The sequence below is a fragment of the Urtica dioica genome, chromosome 1, assembly GCF_054948205.1.
Source record: "Urtica dioica subsp. dioica isolate 48M chromosome 1, U.dioica_male_clone48M_v1_H2, whole genome shotgun sequence".
Lineage (NCBI taxonomy): Eukaryota > Viridiplantae > Streptophyta > Magnoliopsida > Rosales > Urticaceae > Urtica > Urtica dioica.
The window spans coordinates 7,648,945-7,666,119 of record NC_142756.1 but is presented as its reverse complement, the minus strand read 5'-3'; the positions used below and the strand labels follow the sequence as shown (position 1 = coordinate 7,666,119).

The 17,175-nt window shown below is 35.6% G+C and overlaps 3 protein-coding genes and 1 long non-coding RNA gene across 4 annotated transcripts; 3 read left to right on the top strand and 1 right to left on the bottom strand.

The window, feature by feature from the left end:
• The first annotated feature begins 5,628 nt into the window (after positions 1-5,628).
• On the top strand, positions 5,629-6,786 carry LOC149406937 (uncharacterized). The gene is made up of 3 exons (XM_089618023.1): positions 5,629-5,865; positions 5,955-5,965; positions 6,110-6,786. The coding sequence occupies exons 1-3, from the start codon at positions 5,657-5,659 to the stop codon at positions 6,784-6,786; spliced, it is 897 nt and encodes a 298-aa protein (XP_089474149.1). The 5' UTR covers positions 5,629-5,656.
• Positions 6,787-7,843: 1,057 nt separating this feature from the next.
• LOC149406936 (uncharacterized) lies at positions 7,844-8,445 on the top strand. Its single transcript, XR_016295596.1, has 3 exons — positions 7,844-7,939; positions 8,107-8,208; positions 8,316-8,445. It is a non-coding gene; the product is annotated as an uncharacterized LOC149406936 (long non-coding RNA).
• A 933-nt stretch (positions 8,446-9,378) lies between these two features.
• Positions 9,379-10,444, top strand: LOC149406935 (E3 ubiquitin-protein ligase ATL41-like). The gene has a single exon (XM_089626761.1). It carries the CDS (start codon positions 9,437-9,439, stop codon positions 10,208-10,210), a length of 774 nt encoding a protein of 257 aa, XP_089482887.1. The 5' UTR covers positions 9,379-9,436; the 3' UTR covers positions 10,211-10,444.
• Positions 10,445-14,932: 4,488 nt separating this feature from the next.
• LOC149406934 (PLASMODESMATA CALLOSE-BINDING PROTEIN 5-like) lies at positions 14,933-16,631 on the bottom strand. Its single transcript, XM_089610045.1, has 3 exons — positions 15,732-16,631; positions 15,625-15,652; positions 14,933-15,545 (listed from the first exon to the last, which is right to left on the bottom strand). The coding sequence occupies exons 1-3, from the start codon at positions 16,051-16,053 to the stop codon at positions 15,410-15,412; spliced, it is 486 nt and encodes a 161-aa protein (XP_089466171.1). The 5' UTR covers positions 16,054-16,631; the 3' UTR covers positions 14,933-15,409.
• Between the last annotated feature and the right edge of the window lie 544 nt (positions 16,632-17,175).

Below are 17,175 nucleotides of genomic sequence, written 5' to 3'. Positions count from 1 at the left end.
CACTTTCTTGTATTGTTGTTTTTTAGTACATAATAATAATAATAATAATAATAATAATAATAATAATAATAATAATAATAATAATAATAATAATAATAATAATAATAATAATAATAATACAAAACCTTACAAATTATGCTCATTAAACGTATGTGGATAAAGCAACTGAACTGATAATAGCTATAAAAAAAGATGAATAAAAATTAATTAAAAAATAAACTACCAATCAAATTATTATTTTTTTAAATTACTTCAAAATAATTTATAAAAATCCAAAATCAACACAAAAAGGGGATAATTTCAAGACTATGACATTTTTTATTACTAAAATCTATTAATTGGTTTTAATTCAAAAACTATGACTATTTATTGACAAGTTTGTCAATAAATAACTATATTTATTGACAAGTCAATAAACAACTTTATTTATTAACAAAATTGATCATATTTTTTGGAATTAGAAGCCATTATTGAATTTTGGTCAATTTTTTTTAATGGTCATATTTTTAAATTATCCCCAAAAACCTTGTTAAAATTTTTAAATTTGATGATGTTTTTTAAACAACACTAAGAAAATAATGATTAAATAGTAAATGTAATAATAAAACTGGTCTAAAATGTGTGAATGGATATTCTCTTATAAAAATGAACTTTGGCTCTATCTTAATTAAACTAATTTCGAGTGGTTTCTCTAGTTTTAACCATAATATTATTTTTACCGTTGTCTTCATTTTCTCTATTTTTTTCTCCGGGTCCACAAAGAAAAGACAATATAGTTTTTATTTCATTTAACTCCATTTTCTTCTATTTTTTTCATTTATAGGTTAATTTTTACTTAAAAAATTACGTTTATGTGTTGGCCTTTGTTAGTCCCCACGGGTTCGCAAAGTATATTCAAAACAAGCGCAACGGTGTGAGATTTAGATGGCCGCTTACATGTCGGATCACACGGAAAAACCGCATTATGGCGTGGTAGAGGCCAAAGCGGTCCAGAGTCCAGAACTGGGGTCAAGTCTTTACTCGGTCAGGTATAGGTGGGGCTTGAGGATTCTTGTGACAGTTCTTTTCCATTTTTTTTATTACATTCATAACTTTCAAGCTAATATACGATTGTAGGGTACACCACATCCTCATATGACAATGAAAAGTTTGTTATCGTTTCCGTATAACTGGATATGCAAGTTTGGCAATCAATGATAACCACAAAGCGTGAGTCAAGCGATCGACGAGAAACACTCCCAACCTGAGGAGTCGGGTGAACTTGCAAAGGGCAAGGCCTCAATATAACGAGATTGATGTTGTCTCAGTGAGAGAGACTAATAATCGAGAAATCGGGCGAGTTCCAGAACAAGTCCGCGTATGATGGTGACATTTGTAATTACAAAAATTAAAATTGTTCCGGGATGTTTAGATATATGTAAGGGGATATTACAGAAACAACAGATTTTGATTGCTACTTTACAAAAAACAGTCGGCTTTTAGAAACATTACAAAAATGACGGATTTTACTTTTTAGGACCAAAATGCCTTCATTCAACGTGCTGATTATATAAATCAGATCTACGAGATGCTAAAAAAAAGTGCTAAATTTCGCACTGTGTACGTCGGAGCTCGAACTCCCGTGGGAAGCCGTCTCAGCCGTCGCCGTGGCTTTGACACTCCTCTCCGTCCTCACCGATTGATTCCAACGTCCCGATAGATTCGACATGTCTTATCACTATATTGTATACAAACTATTTTTACGAGATGCGAAAGCGCCCCTTGCTGCCACGTTGGAGCTCGAATGCATGTGGAAGCTTGTCTCCATCATTGCGTGGCTCCGAAGCTACACTACAAGAATTCTCATATTTAGCAAGTGACGCGCGCAAATTAATAGCAACAATATAAATAGTTTCCGGTTAGAAGTTCCCATCCTTTGTAACGTAGTTGCACTAAAATTTCGGCCCACACAATTAAAAAGGAAAAAAAAATCCAACTACTCTGATAAATAACAATACCCCGCTAAACAATAGAACCAAACCCGCGCTTTTTTTTCACTCAAGAAAACTGATTTGGCTCTTCTCGCGATTTCTTCTCCACTCCAAGGAAACTTATTTCGGCTCTTCTCTTTCGTTGCCGTCACGCTCAGACTCCCACACCATCAACCACCTCCCAAAGCCTATTCCGTCATCTCCGACCGCCTCAGCCACCGGAATCGCGATGCCACGTTCTTGGAGAAGCTTTGTTCCCATCTCCGCGGGGGTAGAGTGAACTCGTTCTCCTCAGTTGTCTTCGATCTCTCCCTCTTTCCACAATTCTCAAGTTAGTTTTTTTTTTCTAAATATAAGCACGCTTTGGGGATTAATTTTTTAGAACAAATTTAGGAGATTTTATTATATAATTATTAAATGTTTAGGTGAATTATTAGGTGAATCTGATTTGGCGACCTAATTCCGGCTCTCACTCCATCAACAAACCCGTCTTCGTCACCGGCCATTCTCGGGTGTTTTTTTTTTTTAATGTAACGTCTTATTTAGGGGATTCATTTAGTTCATAACATAATTCTTAGATTTATCTATTTATTGGTTTTATAGTTTGGGGACTATCTGATTTTTAAGCAATTTTTGATGTGAGGATTATCTCATTTGCAGGTGTTTTTATTTTGGCAATTTTTTTTTAAAGACATTCAAGCACACAACAGATTTTAGCTTCATTATATATCCAAACCTAAACGCAGGTAAGCTGCTCTTCTCTTCTCATGATATTATATATATATATATATATATATATATATATATATATATATATATATTGTGTGTGTCTCTGCTTGAATGGTTTTAGCTTATTCTTGTAGATTTTTGGGTATTATTTGACAATTGATAATTTAGCGTAACAAAGTTTAATAGCAGTGTAAGCAATTTTTTATGTGAGAATTATCTCATTTGCAGGTGTTTTTTATTTTGACAATTTTTTTCTAAAGACATTCAAGCACACAACATATTTTAGCTTCATTATATATCCAAACCTACACGCAGGTAAGATGCTCTTCTCTTCTCATGATATTATATATATATATATATATATATATATATATATATATATATATATTGTGTTTTGTGTGTCTCTGCTTGAATGGTTTTAGCTTAATCTTGTAGATTTTTGGGTATTATTTGACAATTGATAATTTAGCTTAACAGAGGTTTAAGAGCAGTAAAAAAACTTGGAGTTCAATATTATAAAAGATGTTATTTAATTATGTTACTTGCATCGCTACTTTTTTCTTTTTACTAAATGCTTATATAATACTGTAGTGGTCAAAATTAGTTTATTTATTACATATTTTACAGTCACAGTTTAAATATGGCAATTGATAAGTTGGATTTTTCTAACTTGTCGAACCTCGGAGGAGTATTGGCGTGGAACTCAAGAGTTTTTAAATATGGCTCGAGGACATCTAAATAGGGAAAGGTGTACAAAGTGTCCGTGTAAAAAATGTGTGAATAGAGTATGGCATACACTCTCGACACTTGAAGCAGACATCATTGACTTTGGGTTTCACACTGCGTACACGAAATGGATCTACCACGGTGAAGCAGCTACCAATGTTAGTCCCAACCCGCAACCTATTCCTTCCTTCGTCCAAGAAGCTGTTCCTAATGCTGAGAGAGATGAAATGTTTGATGTCCTCAATGATCTTGCTACTGAAGATGTGGAAGATGTTGATCATGAAGACACACCTGCATATTTTGATGCAATGTTCAATGAATTAGAGACAGAGGCTTGGTCAGGAGCAAAGATGTCATCCTTGACTTTTACTGTCAAGTTGATGCATCTCAAGGTCCTAAATAAGTGGACTGACAAATCTTTTGATCAACTTCTACAATTTTTGAAGACTACGTATCCAGAAGGAAATAAAGTGCCTGCATCACATTACGAGGCCAAGTCAAAACTTCGAGCATTGGGTTTGGGCTATGAAATAATCCACGCATGCAAGTATGATTGTGCATTGTTTTGGAAGGAGAACATAAACGCTGAAGTTTGTCCTGTTTGCAAAACCTCGAGGTGGGAAAAAAACGACGGAAAAGGAAAGAAAATTCCACATAAAGTGTTACGATATTTTCCATTGTGTGATCGTTTACGTCGATTATACATTTCTCAACACACTGCGAGGCAGATGAGATGGCATCAAACAGGGAGATCGGAGGAGGCGGGTGTACTTCGGTACCCTGCAGATGGTACCGCTTGGAAAGATTTTGATCGACGTTTCCCCGACTTTGCAGCTGAGACTCGAAATGTTAGACTTGGCTTGGCTTCCGATGGTTTCAAACCATTCGCAAAGATGAATGTTTCTTATGGCGTATGGCCTGTAATCTTGACGATATATAATTTTCCGCCATGGTTATACATGAAAGAGTCTTACCTGATGTTGACGTTGTTGATCCCCGGTCCTTCTTCACCGGTACAGAGCATTGATGTTTACCTCAGACCGCTAGTCGACGAATTGAAAGAGTTATGGATGAACGGCATAAATGTTCGAGATGCAATCACGAAGAGTAACTTCAACTTGCGAGCTTCATTGTTATGGACGATCAATGATTTTCCAGCACGAATCTATTTGTCAGGATGGAGTGGGCAAGGTTATAAAGCATGCCTTACGTGTAATGAAGGAACACCATCAATCCGCGGTCGAAGCAAAATCGAATATTTTGGGCATAGGAAATTTTTAATGATACTTCACAGATATAGACGAGATTTACGCTTTGATGGAAAAGAGGAGTTACGAAAGCCACCTCTATCTTTAACGACCGCTGATATCGCCTATCAGCTGCAAAGTTTGCCCTGCATAATGCCCGGAAAACATTGGCAATTAGGTGGAATGAAACGTAAGAGGTATCCATTAGAGCATAATTGGAGGAAGAAAAGAATATTTTTTGAACTTCCGTATTGGAAAGATCAAGTATTAAAGCATAATCTAGACGTCATGCATATTGAAAAAAAACGTGTGCGATAACTTGCTTGGTACGTTGTTGAGTATTCCGGGAAAATCTAAAGATACCGATAAGGCACAGTTGGAGTTGGAAGATCTTAATGTTCGTTCAGAACTACATATGAAGAAACAAGTAAATCGATGGGTTAAACCACATGCATCATACGTCTTAAGTGCCGATCAACGAAAAGAATTCAATAATTTTTTTAAGTCGGTGAGATTCCCTGATGGATTTGCTGGAAATTTAAGTAAGAATATTACAGAGGATGGAAGAGTTTTAGGACTCTAGTCTCATGATAGCCATATTATTCTGCAACGACTTTTAGCTCCGGGTGTTAGAAAGTTTTTACCAAAGGAAATAAGTAATGCAATAACAGAGCTATGCAATTTTTTCCAGCTGATATGTGCTAGAACCCTACGCGTGGAAGATCTGAAAAAAGCGCAGAGATATGTCATTACCATTTTGTGCAAGTTAGAGTTGATTTTTCCACTAGCTTTTTTGACACAATGGTCCACTTGATTATGCATTTACCCGAAGAAGCACTTCAAGGGGGACCGGTGAACGGTCGGTGGATGTTTTTTATCGAACGTAACATTGGATCATTAAATAAGTACATACGTAACCGTGCTCGTCCCGAGAGATCCATCGCTGAGGGATAAGTGGTCAATGAAGCTCTTACATTTTGCTCAATGTATCTAAAAGATGTTGAAACACGTTTCAATAGACCTGAGCGACACACAGGCAGTGGAGATGAAGGAGACACCAAGCAGATTTCTGTCTTCAAGCAACGTACCCGGCTGATTGGTAAACCTACTTTTGTTCGATTGGAGGAGGATTTGAAGAAAAAGATAACATGGTATATTTTGAACAATTGCCCAGAGATTGCTGATTATAGAGAGTAAGCTCTTACATTTATACAAGTACGAAATTATTAAATTTTTAATTAATTGTGTTTTTACTTACGATACTGGTTGGTTTGATTTTTAGGGAACATATTTGTGAGTTGCGAGAGGAGTTAGGAGTGCTTGATGTTACAAATATTCATTCTGAAACTTTTTCACATTAGTTTGCAAAGAATATATATGCAAAGCGCAAAGAAGATCCTTTATCAGTCAGTGACGAGATTTTCTCTCTCGCATCAGGTCCACTTGTTTCTGCGTTTTCTAACTCTGCTTGTGTGGTTAATGGTGTCAAATTTGTGTGTAAATCACGCGACGATAGAAGAACTACACAAAATTTTGGTGTTTTTGTACCAGGAGAAGATTCAATGTCCTTTTACGGTGAGCTCGAAGAAATCTTAACAATGCAGTACCAATCAGGTTGTCATGCTATTTTATTTAAATGCACGTGGTTCAAAACGGATAAACCGAAACCTCGAGTCATACAAAATATCACAAGCATTAACACTGACAATAAGTGGTACGAAGATGATCCTTATATCTTTTCCACTCAAGCGCAACAAGTATTCTACATTCAAGATTTATTGAATAAAAAGCCATGGAAAGTTGTTCAACATTTTCATCATCGGAACGTGTGGGATATATCTGAAGCTGTACAAGAACAAGATAATCAAGTAACACTCTTGCAAGAGAATTTTAGTGGGAACTTTGAGTTGGTGGTTGAACTTCCAAGAGTTGAAAACATCATACTTTACAACTCTAACGAGCCACCCGAGTTTATTTCCGATGAGAGTATTATAGCGTTATGTGAAGGCAATGTTGATGTAGACATCGACGATGATGTAGAGGACCCTGACTTGACTTATAGTGATGACGACGTATACGAAGAAGAAGATGACGATAATGAAATCTTTGTATAACGTGACTTAGATACCGATAAAGTAGTTGATTTTGACTTACTTTTTTACTTTTATTTTCTAACTAATCTATTTATACACTTGTATTTAATAATTCATTTTTTTTTAATTACAGCGCTGATGACTCGCAGTGGAGATGATGGTGGAGAGTACTCACATGGAATTACGGATCCTGAATGCCTTCCTCGACGGGCTCCAAAACGGACTAGAGGCCCAAACAAGGCTTTGTCAGTTGAGCAATGGAAGGCAAAACACCCAAATGGGGAAAAAAATACATGTTATTTTCGATGAAGGGAGCACATGGAAGGCTGTCGGGGAAAATGCTAAGATCTTCAACAACTATTTAGGTGTGACAGTTCGTGATAATCTTCAACCGAATTTAATCAAATATGTTGATCAAGATGAGCATGCTCGTGAAAGAGTTATTACAAACATGAAGGTGCGTTTTCTTTCATAAACTCATTAATATGTATCATATCCTGAAGAAGTATTATTTATATTCACATGTTTTGGGTCTATAGTTCTTTCATAAGCTCACCTACTGTTTTTATTATTTCAATAATTAATTCATCTACCTATAGCTAGCTACTAAAATATACTGCCCACGTATTGGTAATTATGATACATTTTTATATGGTTTCGGACCATATCCTGTTATTTGGTTGTTGGTCACAGATTATTAATTTATTGTGGATGTAAGTGTTGAGTATTTAAGTGCTACGAATATATGTAAAAAAAATGTTGGATATTGAAATATGAAACTTGATGTTGTCTAGGATGTATTTACGATGCCGGACAACAAAGAACTTATTGCATAACTTCATGGACAAGCTGGAAGGGTAGTGTGTGACTGGAAGAATGACTTGAAGAATAAATGGTTTGAACTAGTTCAAGAATATGGCGATGAGAAAGCCAGAGAACTAAAACCCGACCAATGTCGCAGTAAGGAGCAGTGGCATGCATTCTTGAAGTGGATGGAGAACTCATGTTATTATATAATTTTTTTTTATTAGAATCACAAATAATATATGTCTAACACATGGTTTATTTTTATATATGAAGGCAATGTCGAAAATTTATTCACGGAATCATTCATGTGTAGCCGTTGAAAGTCGGCACGGGTCCCAGTCGATTTGCACAATATCGACATCGCAAGGTAATTACTATAGCTATGTCTAAAAATTTAAAAATCAGTTTTCTATCCTTGTAAGCTTAATATATGCATGTGGTTATGCTCTATATATGCAAATATGTGATTGCACATGTCTTGCAGTATTGACTTATGTTAATTCTATTTTTTATGACTTCAAACATGTGTCATAGCGTAATAAGGAGACGGGAGAATGGCTAAGTCCAATCGATGCGTGGAAGGATTTGCATTTTAAAAAATCGATGTGGACGTCAACCGCTGCTTGCACAGATTATGTAAGTTATACTATATAAAATTGTTATTATGTACTTATGAAGTAAATCAGTCATCAGATATATCATTTATTGGAATAATGTTCTGAATAGATTTTGAATTTTTTTAGGAACAAATGGACAAGGCTCGACAACAACGAGATGCTGATCCGGATGATCACACCACAGATGAAGAAATCATGCGTAAACTATTACACTCTGGCCGTAGGTACACCAAGGGAATAAGACAAAAAATACCGACGAAAATTCTTCTCCATACGCGTCCTGATGGAGCCTCCAGTTCATGTGCTACACCGACAAAAGAGGATCCAGCTCACATGGTCGTGGTCGAGTGTCTCAAAAAGGTAATATCAATGGTGGACAAGATCGCAAAGTATTTGAATTCGATTGATCCAAATTTTCAATACGAAGCCATTGACATTGAGCCGTCTATTAACCCGTCTCAACACCATCTATAGGACGATGAGGAGGAAAATGATCATTATGCCTAGGGATTATATTTTGATTTGGTTACTAGTTTGCTACAATTTTTAGTTGATTTTTTTTTTGTTTCGATGTTAATGATTGCTGATATATTTTTTATACAATTTTAGTTGATTTTTTTTTTTGTACTTACATTCTTATTTTTGCATTTAAAAGATGTTCTTTTGTTATCATCTTTTTTACTTACTCTTAAACTTGGTTGGATCATATTTTATATCATATTCATATTTGAGATTTTTGGTAGTAATTGATTGATTACTGAGTATAAACTGTATATGTTATAATTGTATGCATGGTTTGTCATTACGAAATTAGTAGTTCATTGGTTGGCCACCGGCATAAAAAATAAACAATAGTAAAAGATGAGAACCACCTATATTAGGTTATTATTCGACGTCACGTGTTTAATCTCGTAACGATGCTTTCTTCTTAAATTTTATTTTTAGTTATACTAGCTACCACTTTCATATAAACAAATGAAAAAAGGCAAGCGAAAAGCAGAACGGAAAATCAGATCTTAGAATCAAAGAGCAGAAATAAACAAAAACTAAACAGCTAGTAAACAAAAATATGCATATTCAGTCAACTCTCGTGAAAATAAGACGTACTTTCTTCTTCTACTTCTTCTATTAGTGGGTCCCAAAATTAGTAGAACTATATGTCCGCTTTCACACGCAAACAGTACAAATCACAATTATATAAACCAACGAAAACTGGCTCACCAACAAAAGTTTCTCACGCCACAACCATGTCCACTTCTATATCCTCAGAGCCCTTCTCCTTGCCCGCGCCCCTGAAAAACGACGACGACGAACCACACTCAAACCACCACTCACCGGCGTCGTTTTTCAATTACCACAGAAACGACAGCAGGTACGACTTGAACGGCAGAATCATGCTGACAGCCATAATCTCCCTCTCCGCCGTGGTCCTCTTAGTCCTTGCCCTCCACGTGTACGCCCGGTACGCCCTCCGCCGCCACGCCCGCCTCCGCCGGGAATCCCTCCTCCGCCGCCTCTCCCTCTCCGCCTCCCCCGCCGCAGCCGCCTCCGCCTCCACGTCAGCCAAGCCACGTGGCCTGGACCCCGCGGCCATCGCCTCTCTCCCTCCCTCATCTCTCTCCTCCTCCGACGACTGTGCGGTTTGTCTCGGGGCCGCGGCGGAGGGCGAGCCGGCGAGGCAGCTCCCCGGCTGCGGCCACGCTTTTCACGCTCAGTGCATCGACGTCTGGCTCGCCTCTCAGGCGTCGTGCCCCGTCTGCCGCGCCGTCGTGGATCCCCAGCCGCCGCCGCCGATATTAAGGCCCGAGCCGAGGGAGCCTCCGACGGCGCCGCCGGTGCTGGGGTCGTCATCGTCGTCTTTCACGTGCGTCGAGGTTGGAATGACGTCGTCGTCGCGGTGCGGTGGTGGGACCGGTTCGAGCCGGTTTAGTTCTTTTCGGAGGATGATTACTACTCGGGAGAAATCGTCTTCCCGGCGAGATCAGGAGATCGTTGATGAGGATTTAGAGAGACAGTCATAGTAATATAAGGTACATGCGTAGTATATTCAGAAAAAAAAAATTTATCAGCTCCGGTAAACCGTATGGTGGTTGTACAATCGAGGGTATTTTGGGGATTACGTTTTTGTTGTAAAAAAAATATAATATTATTATCCGTGATTACATGTGATACGCTATGTTGTGTTTTTTTCTTTGGCCAAATGAGGACTTTGGTTTTGTTTGATGAATTCGGTAACCACTTTGAAAACCAACAAATTGTTGACTGGTGACGTGGCGTTTATTGAATGTTTGAGTTCTCAAGATAAATCAAGTTGAGGGCATTCGGGATGACATCAGATGCCAAGTTTCTAGAGATTAATTACACAATAAGAGCCATTTGTGTAGTGTTTCTTAATTTGTATTTAAAGCAAAAGGAATTTTTGTGATATATCATAATCTATCCGTATGAAATCATAATCTTTCATTAAGTTCAATAATGACAAAAATAGCTTGGCAATAATAATAAGTACGTAGAATAATATGTGTTATATTGTTAAGTCTAATGGTTTTTGTTACATTTTATGTGTGTGTAATTGTCCATTTGAATTTGGGAAAATATTAAGAATATCTCTCGTGTTTAATCGAAAAGCGAGATTTATCTCTTCGATTTCTAAAAATATCAGACATATCTCTTCAGTTTAATATAAATGACATATATCTTCCCTAAAAAAAATGTTATATTACAAATATCACTATTTTCGTTTATTTTTTACAATAAAATAATTTGAACTCCCCAAAATACCCTTAATGAAATAATTTTTTATTTTTTATTCTTTATAAAAAACTAAATTAAAAAATTCTTTATAAAAAGGTAAGGATTTTTTTTTTATAAAGAGAGATTTTGATTTTTTTTTTAATAAAATAGTAAATAAATATTTATTCCATTAAGGGTATTTTGGGGAGTTCAAATTATTTTTTTTGTAAAAAATAAACGAAAAGGGTGATATTTGTAATATAAATTTTTTGGGGGAGGTATATATCATTTATATTAAATTGAATATGTCTGATAATTCTAAAAATCGAAGGGATAAATCTCGCATTTCAATTAAACATGATGGATACTCTTGATAGTACTCTGTTAAATATTGATGTATGAAAATAATGGACCTCATAATAACGTGTTATATACTCTAATATTAAATTGACTTTGGTGCATACTTTTTTTTCATAAGGAAAAAGACTTGAAGTCATCTATTAGAACATGGGAATAATCCTCACAAATACAACATTAGACCATATAGATTCAAAGAGCAATAGAGACTTAGATTGAAAAAGATCTACCATTAACGCCAAATATAAATAATAGCCCAATTTGTACACAAGAGACACAAAAAGAAAATAGCATAAATCAAGCTCTTCAGATAACCCTTAATAGATGGTGGAGAGGTCCAACCAAACACGGTCCATTTACTAGGATGAAGATAGATCTTCGGGCTGTATAGATAAACATCAAACATAGTTTTTCTGAGCGGGAATGTGGACGGCACCTAACTCGTGTCCAACCCCAAACATTACACCATACCAATCCAATTTCACAACTTCAAAGTAAAGATAGCAAGGAAATGAAAATCATTAATTAAAAACAGAACACAACACCAAGGTACCATCCCCAAGAAAGACCCAAAATCACTTTCACTCACTGGGACTCGACGGCTCGGACCCACGAAGCAGAAAACTTTCAGCAACCGTTCAACGATGGAATCACAATTAAGAATCGGAAATAGGGACGATATGGGGAATGGCACAGAGGTTCTTGCTAGACAACTGGCCGCAAGCAGGACCTAAAACCACTTTCACTCGTTGGTTTTGCTTTTGCTCTGCTTGGATCTCTACCTCTCACGTCGGCCTCCGCCCTGCTCACGGGCCTCCTCCACCACCAGATCTGCAACCATATTTGCCACGTAGTTCATCTGCCACCTCATTTCCTCGAACTTTGGTGCATACTTATACAATTAAGAATTTTTTTTTAATATCAATAATATACCTCTAATTATAAGAAAATATCTGAAAATGGACTTTTGATCCAATTTATGACAAAAATACCTCTCAGGGCATTTAAGCACAATTTCTCTCATTTCTCTGCAACAATTCTTCATTTTCTTACTTCTCTGTCTCTCTGACTATTAAATTCTCTCTAAAACAGTGAATTTTGTGGATTTTTATTGAAGAGAATGAGTTAGTGCATTTATTTAGTCATTAATTTCAAATCAATTTATTTAGAATAGCTTGCTGGATATTATGACTTAGGTTGTTCGATCCGGCGTTAAAAATTCTGAAATTTTATAAAGTTACGTAGGTTTTCAATGGAATAAGATGTTATATAACAATTTGTTTTTAATGGAATAAGGTGGATTATGATGGAATAATATGAAATATGATGAAATTAATAACATGGAATAACATATGGTCCCCCCTTTCGCTTTGGCCCTGTAAAGTAACGACGACAAATCGTACTCATCGGAAAACCATATGGTGTGTGTACAATTAAGGGCTGATTGTTACCTCAAAAATAATTCAGGGCTAATTAAGGATTTTAATTTTGATTAAATTAATGTATGAATAGGATACGTTGTGTTGCGTTGTTCAGTCATGTGTTTTTTCTTGGTCCAAATGAAGAATTTGGTTATGTTTGAATTTGATAACCAAACAATTGTTGACTGATTACCACCTGCCGTGTCTTTTATTGCATGTGTTTGATTCCAAGCTGATAAATAAAGTTGATCAAAGAGTTTATTTAGTTTTTCTCTTAAAAAAAAAAGATAAATCAAATTGATCGGGGGCATTCGGTGTGACATAAGATGGTAATATTTCTTGTCATTAATTACAGTCAACTTATTTAATCAATCCATATATGGAATTTGTGCAGTGTTTCTAAATTTGTAGTTAAACATGAATTTGTTTGATACACACACACACACACACACACACACACACACACATATATATATATATATATATATATATATATATATTATATAATATCTCCGTATGAAATCATCGTATATCATTAAGTTCAATAAGACACAAACAGTGTGGAAATAAGAAAAAGAACGTACGTAGATTATTTGTTACTCTGTAAAGTCTAATGGTATGTGGATTATTGTTCATTTGAATAAAAGGTACGCAAGTATTGATGTATGAAAGAAATTGAATTAGTAATAACGTTTATATTATTAAATAGACTGATATACATAGTTACACGCCTAGGAAAATTTTGATAAGCTTAATATTCACCAGTGCTCAACACCGCTGCTAATTTCTGACTTTTAATACTAAACCTTTTGTAAAACTTATATTCTATTTATTTTTTTCTAGACAAGCTAGAAAAAGGTCAATTGTAACAGTTTAGTCATATTTAACCGTTTTGATTACTTATAAAGCTTGATCGTCATCATAATTTTGAATTAAAACACATCACTGTCAGGCATGAGATGGACAAGTAGTTTGGATATTTTTATTCAAAAAGTCCACTTGATTTTACTCGAGTATTTTCACAAAATTGCACGTGTAATTCTATTTGAAACTCTTAAAGATGATCAATGATGTGTCAACTAACTAATGAATGAGTCATGGCTACATTTGTAGAGTTGAGGTCGTGTTACGTATAATGAGTTATGGAGGAGTTTGATCCGGTCAAGGTGGTCTCTTAGTGGATATTATTAAAAGTGGGATCACATGACAAATTTTAAAAATTTAAAATAGGGAAATTGTTAAGACTAGGAGTGTTTATAATAAAAAAAAATTACATTTTATTCTACATAAATTTAAAAAAGACTGATACAACAAATGTTTAGTGACAAACAATGTCACTAATCTATGTAAATAGTGATATTTTTTTCATTAATCTATGTAATTTAGTGACATGTTTGTTACCAAATACTTTTATATTAATTTTTTTTTCGAGATTTTTATAAGAACTTGAAAAATCTTTGAAAACGTTTTTAGTGGTGTCAATATCTCTTCTTATATATTTAATTCATTCTTTTGGGGCAAGCAATCTCTCTCTCTCTCTCTCTCTCTCTCTCTCTCTCTCATTATACACAAACAATCCGAGATTCAATCTCAAAAACAAGAGTTTTGTCGATCTTTCATCAAGTTTAATCTCTTTTTCTTTGAAAGAGGCTAAATTTTCTATGATTGATTATTTGGTTATTTTTTTATTTATTTATTAATTTAGAGTCTCTCAAATAAACCAAAAATAACAACTTATGGTGCCGGGCATTAAGTTATGAAATTTTTATATTTCGACATACGACTTATGCTCTAAATCAATATATATTTCAACAAATTCCTATTATAGACATAAATTTGAAATATCATACTTGACATTTACGGACCAAAATGAAGAAATTATAGACGCTGCATTGCGTGGCCTAAATAATAGATATTTGTACTGAGATATCAAAAGAGACCAAAGCGAGAGAACGAAACTGGCGAAATTTAGATGAAAAAAATTATATAACTAATAAAACCTATGGTGAAGTTGAAAATTAAAGATGCGTTGATTTGTGTGATTGGATCTTGGGATGAAAAACCAACATATTTCTCTTAAAAGAAACACGTAGGCCTATCCTTCTGTAGCACTATAGTAATTCTTTAATAGTTTTTTTTTTTTTTTTTTTTTTAACCGATGAAAGTAAAGCTGTAATTCTTATGTCAATCATAGAATCTCCACGAACCCTTTGATTATGTTCGCAAGTTCTTCAATAATTAGGAAAAAAAAATCCCGAATCAGGTGTTTGAAGTTTGAACTTTGAATAAAATGAGAGAAAAGTAAAGACTGTAGTTTGAAAAACATCAAAAGTCAGAAATTGTGGGCGAACAATCAAAATTTTCAAGTATTGTGAAGAGATATAATCAAATACCGCAAGAAATGGAGAGAGAACGAAAGAACACCAAATTTTGTCCAATTGCCCTTTGATCCTAAACCACATATGAATTCCAATTGTTTCGTCAAATCTCAACTCGAGTAAAAAACCCAACCTTTCTCGCCGACAAAATAGGTCGACATCAATTCATCCCGTGAAACACATCAACAAATACAACACATTCTTGAATATTTGCTAACTAAACCGAACTGTAAAAACTAGCGCACACAAAAGCCTCCAACATAACCCCTAAAAAAAAAAAAAAAAAAAAAAAATTTCAACCCTCCTATGAACCGAACAAATAACCTTCCTTTTAAAACACCAGAATCAAAAGAGGCCACAAAACCAGTGCTTTCAAAACCCGCCGATCACCACCGCTCGTTTCCTCACTCGGCCCAAACCCCACCGCCGTGGACGAGCTCGGCAAAGCTCCGTTGTTCAAAGCCAGACTGGTCCATAAATCAAAATCAGGAAATTCGATCGCTATCACTAAATAAATCAACAAGAATAATCAAATCAAGTACATACCTGGACGGAAATTTGCACTTATCGTGACCTGAAAAAAAAAAAAAACAAAAAATGAATCATTTAGTGTCTGAATCAGATCCAAAGAAGGAGAGAGAGAAGAGACGGACTGGGATCGAGGGAGGTGAGAGCGGCGGAGTTGTCGAAGTAGCAGGAGTGGTTGGCCATGGTGTTCTTGAGGAAGTAAGCGTTGAAGGCGAAGGAGGCCATTGACTGCACATCGCCGCCGTCGAAGCACGGCCCTCCTTCCTGGATGGCGCCGCAGTCCGCCCCTCCGGCGCCGCACGCCCAGCTCAGCGCCGCCTGCAGCGCCGCGTCCTCCGCGTTGTTCTTCGCTACGCACCACAGCTCCACCGTCGTCGTCCCCGCCGAGCTCACCCCTCCTAACACCATCAGCACCAGCAAGAAGAAGAAGAACCCTTTTTTGCCCATCGTTGTTACTTTAGAGAGAGAGAGAGAGAGAGAGAGGTTTTGGGGGGTGAATCGTGTGAATGCTGTTTTTTAAGGGTGAAAAGTGACCGTTACTCGGACTGGGCTAGCTATTATTATTGTACTGGTTGGATATATAATTCAGGGGAGATGAGGGGATCTTTGCAGAGATCGAGAGAGATCGAGAGAGAAGTGTGTGTTTCTCTATCTAATTTCTGCACAGACTAAGAGGTGATGCGAACCGTCGGATCTCTCTCACTGTCTCTTCATTTTCTTTCCCTCCTTTTTTTTTTCCTTGGTCGGTTTTAGCTTTTAACTTTTAACCGTTCCTCTAGTAGAAGTTATTAACCTTTCTTCCGCTGATTTACTAGGGGAAGGAAACAAGATCACATTATTAAACTTTTTATTATTATTATTATTATTAAAGTCTCTCTCTTTTCTCCTTTTCTCACTCTTGAAATTCCAAAATCCAAATACATCATTGGTTCCCTTTTAAAATTAGTAAATGAGAGGATGAAAATAAAAAATTGTTGTAAATTTTTAAGCAAAATAATCATATTTTAAAAATTAGACGTTAGTTGTTACCAAATAAGAACATTATTTTTCCAGCAGACTACGCACATGTGATGTATATATAGAAAAGTAGAGTTATAGTAAGATGTAAGATGTACAATTTTGTCAACATCATCATTTTATATTGGTCTTTACATCTCCTTTCTATGGATCCTTCCACATGTAACAACTTCATATTCAACTACTTTATTCTATTTATGCAACAAAAATATCATGATCATTAGTTACTAATTTGCATGTAAAATAATTATATGTACTAATTTGGATGAGGATGAAACTTCCGCAACATAAGTTTAGTAAAGTCGCAATATAAGAACTCGTATATATGATGAACTAATGATATTGTAATTAGCAATCACAAATAGGTATTAAAATTATTCTCGATAATAGTGTATATATACATATATATATATAAAGTAATTTAGTACTCTTAGTGATAAATAGGACGTACTACTCAGTCCTATATATAGAGAAATTTCATTAATTGGGCTTAACAAGCCATTAAATATCAAGATTAGACCATAATGTTTAAAAATATCTGAATATGGACTT

Excerpts from the sequence above, each read along its gene's own strand:
- LOC149406937 (XM_089618023.1), top strand. The coding sequence starts at position 5,657 with ATGTATCTAAAAGATGTTGAAACACGTTTCAATAGACCTGAGCGACAC.
- LOC149406935 (XM_089626761.1), top strand. The coding sequence starts at position 9,437 with ATGTCCACTTCTATATCCTCAGAGCCCTTCTCCTTGCCCGCGCCCCTG.
- LOC149406934 (XM_089610045.1), bottom strand. The coding sequence starts at position 16,053 with ATGGGCAAAAAAGGGTTCTTCTTCTTCTTGCTGGTGCTGATGGTGTTA. Across the intron at positions 15,653-15,731 it reads TCTCACCTCCCTCGATCCCA|GTCACGATAAGTGCAAATTT; the intron begins GTCCGTCTCTTC and ends TTTTTTTTTCAG. Across the intron at positions 15,546-15,624 it reads AAGTGCAAATTTCCGTCCAG|TCTGGCTTTGAACAACGGAG; the intron begins GTATGTACTTGA and ends TTTATGGACCAG.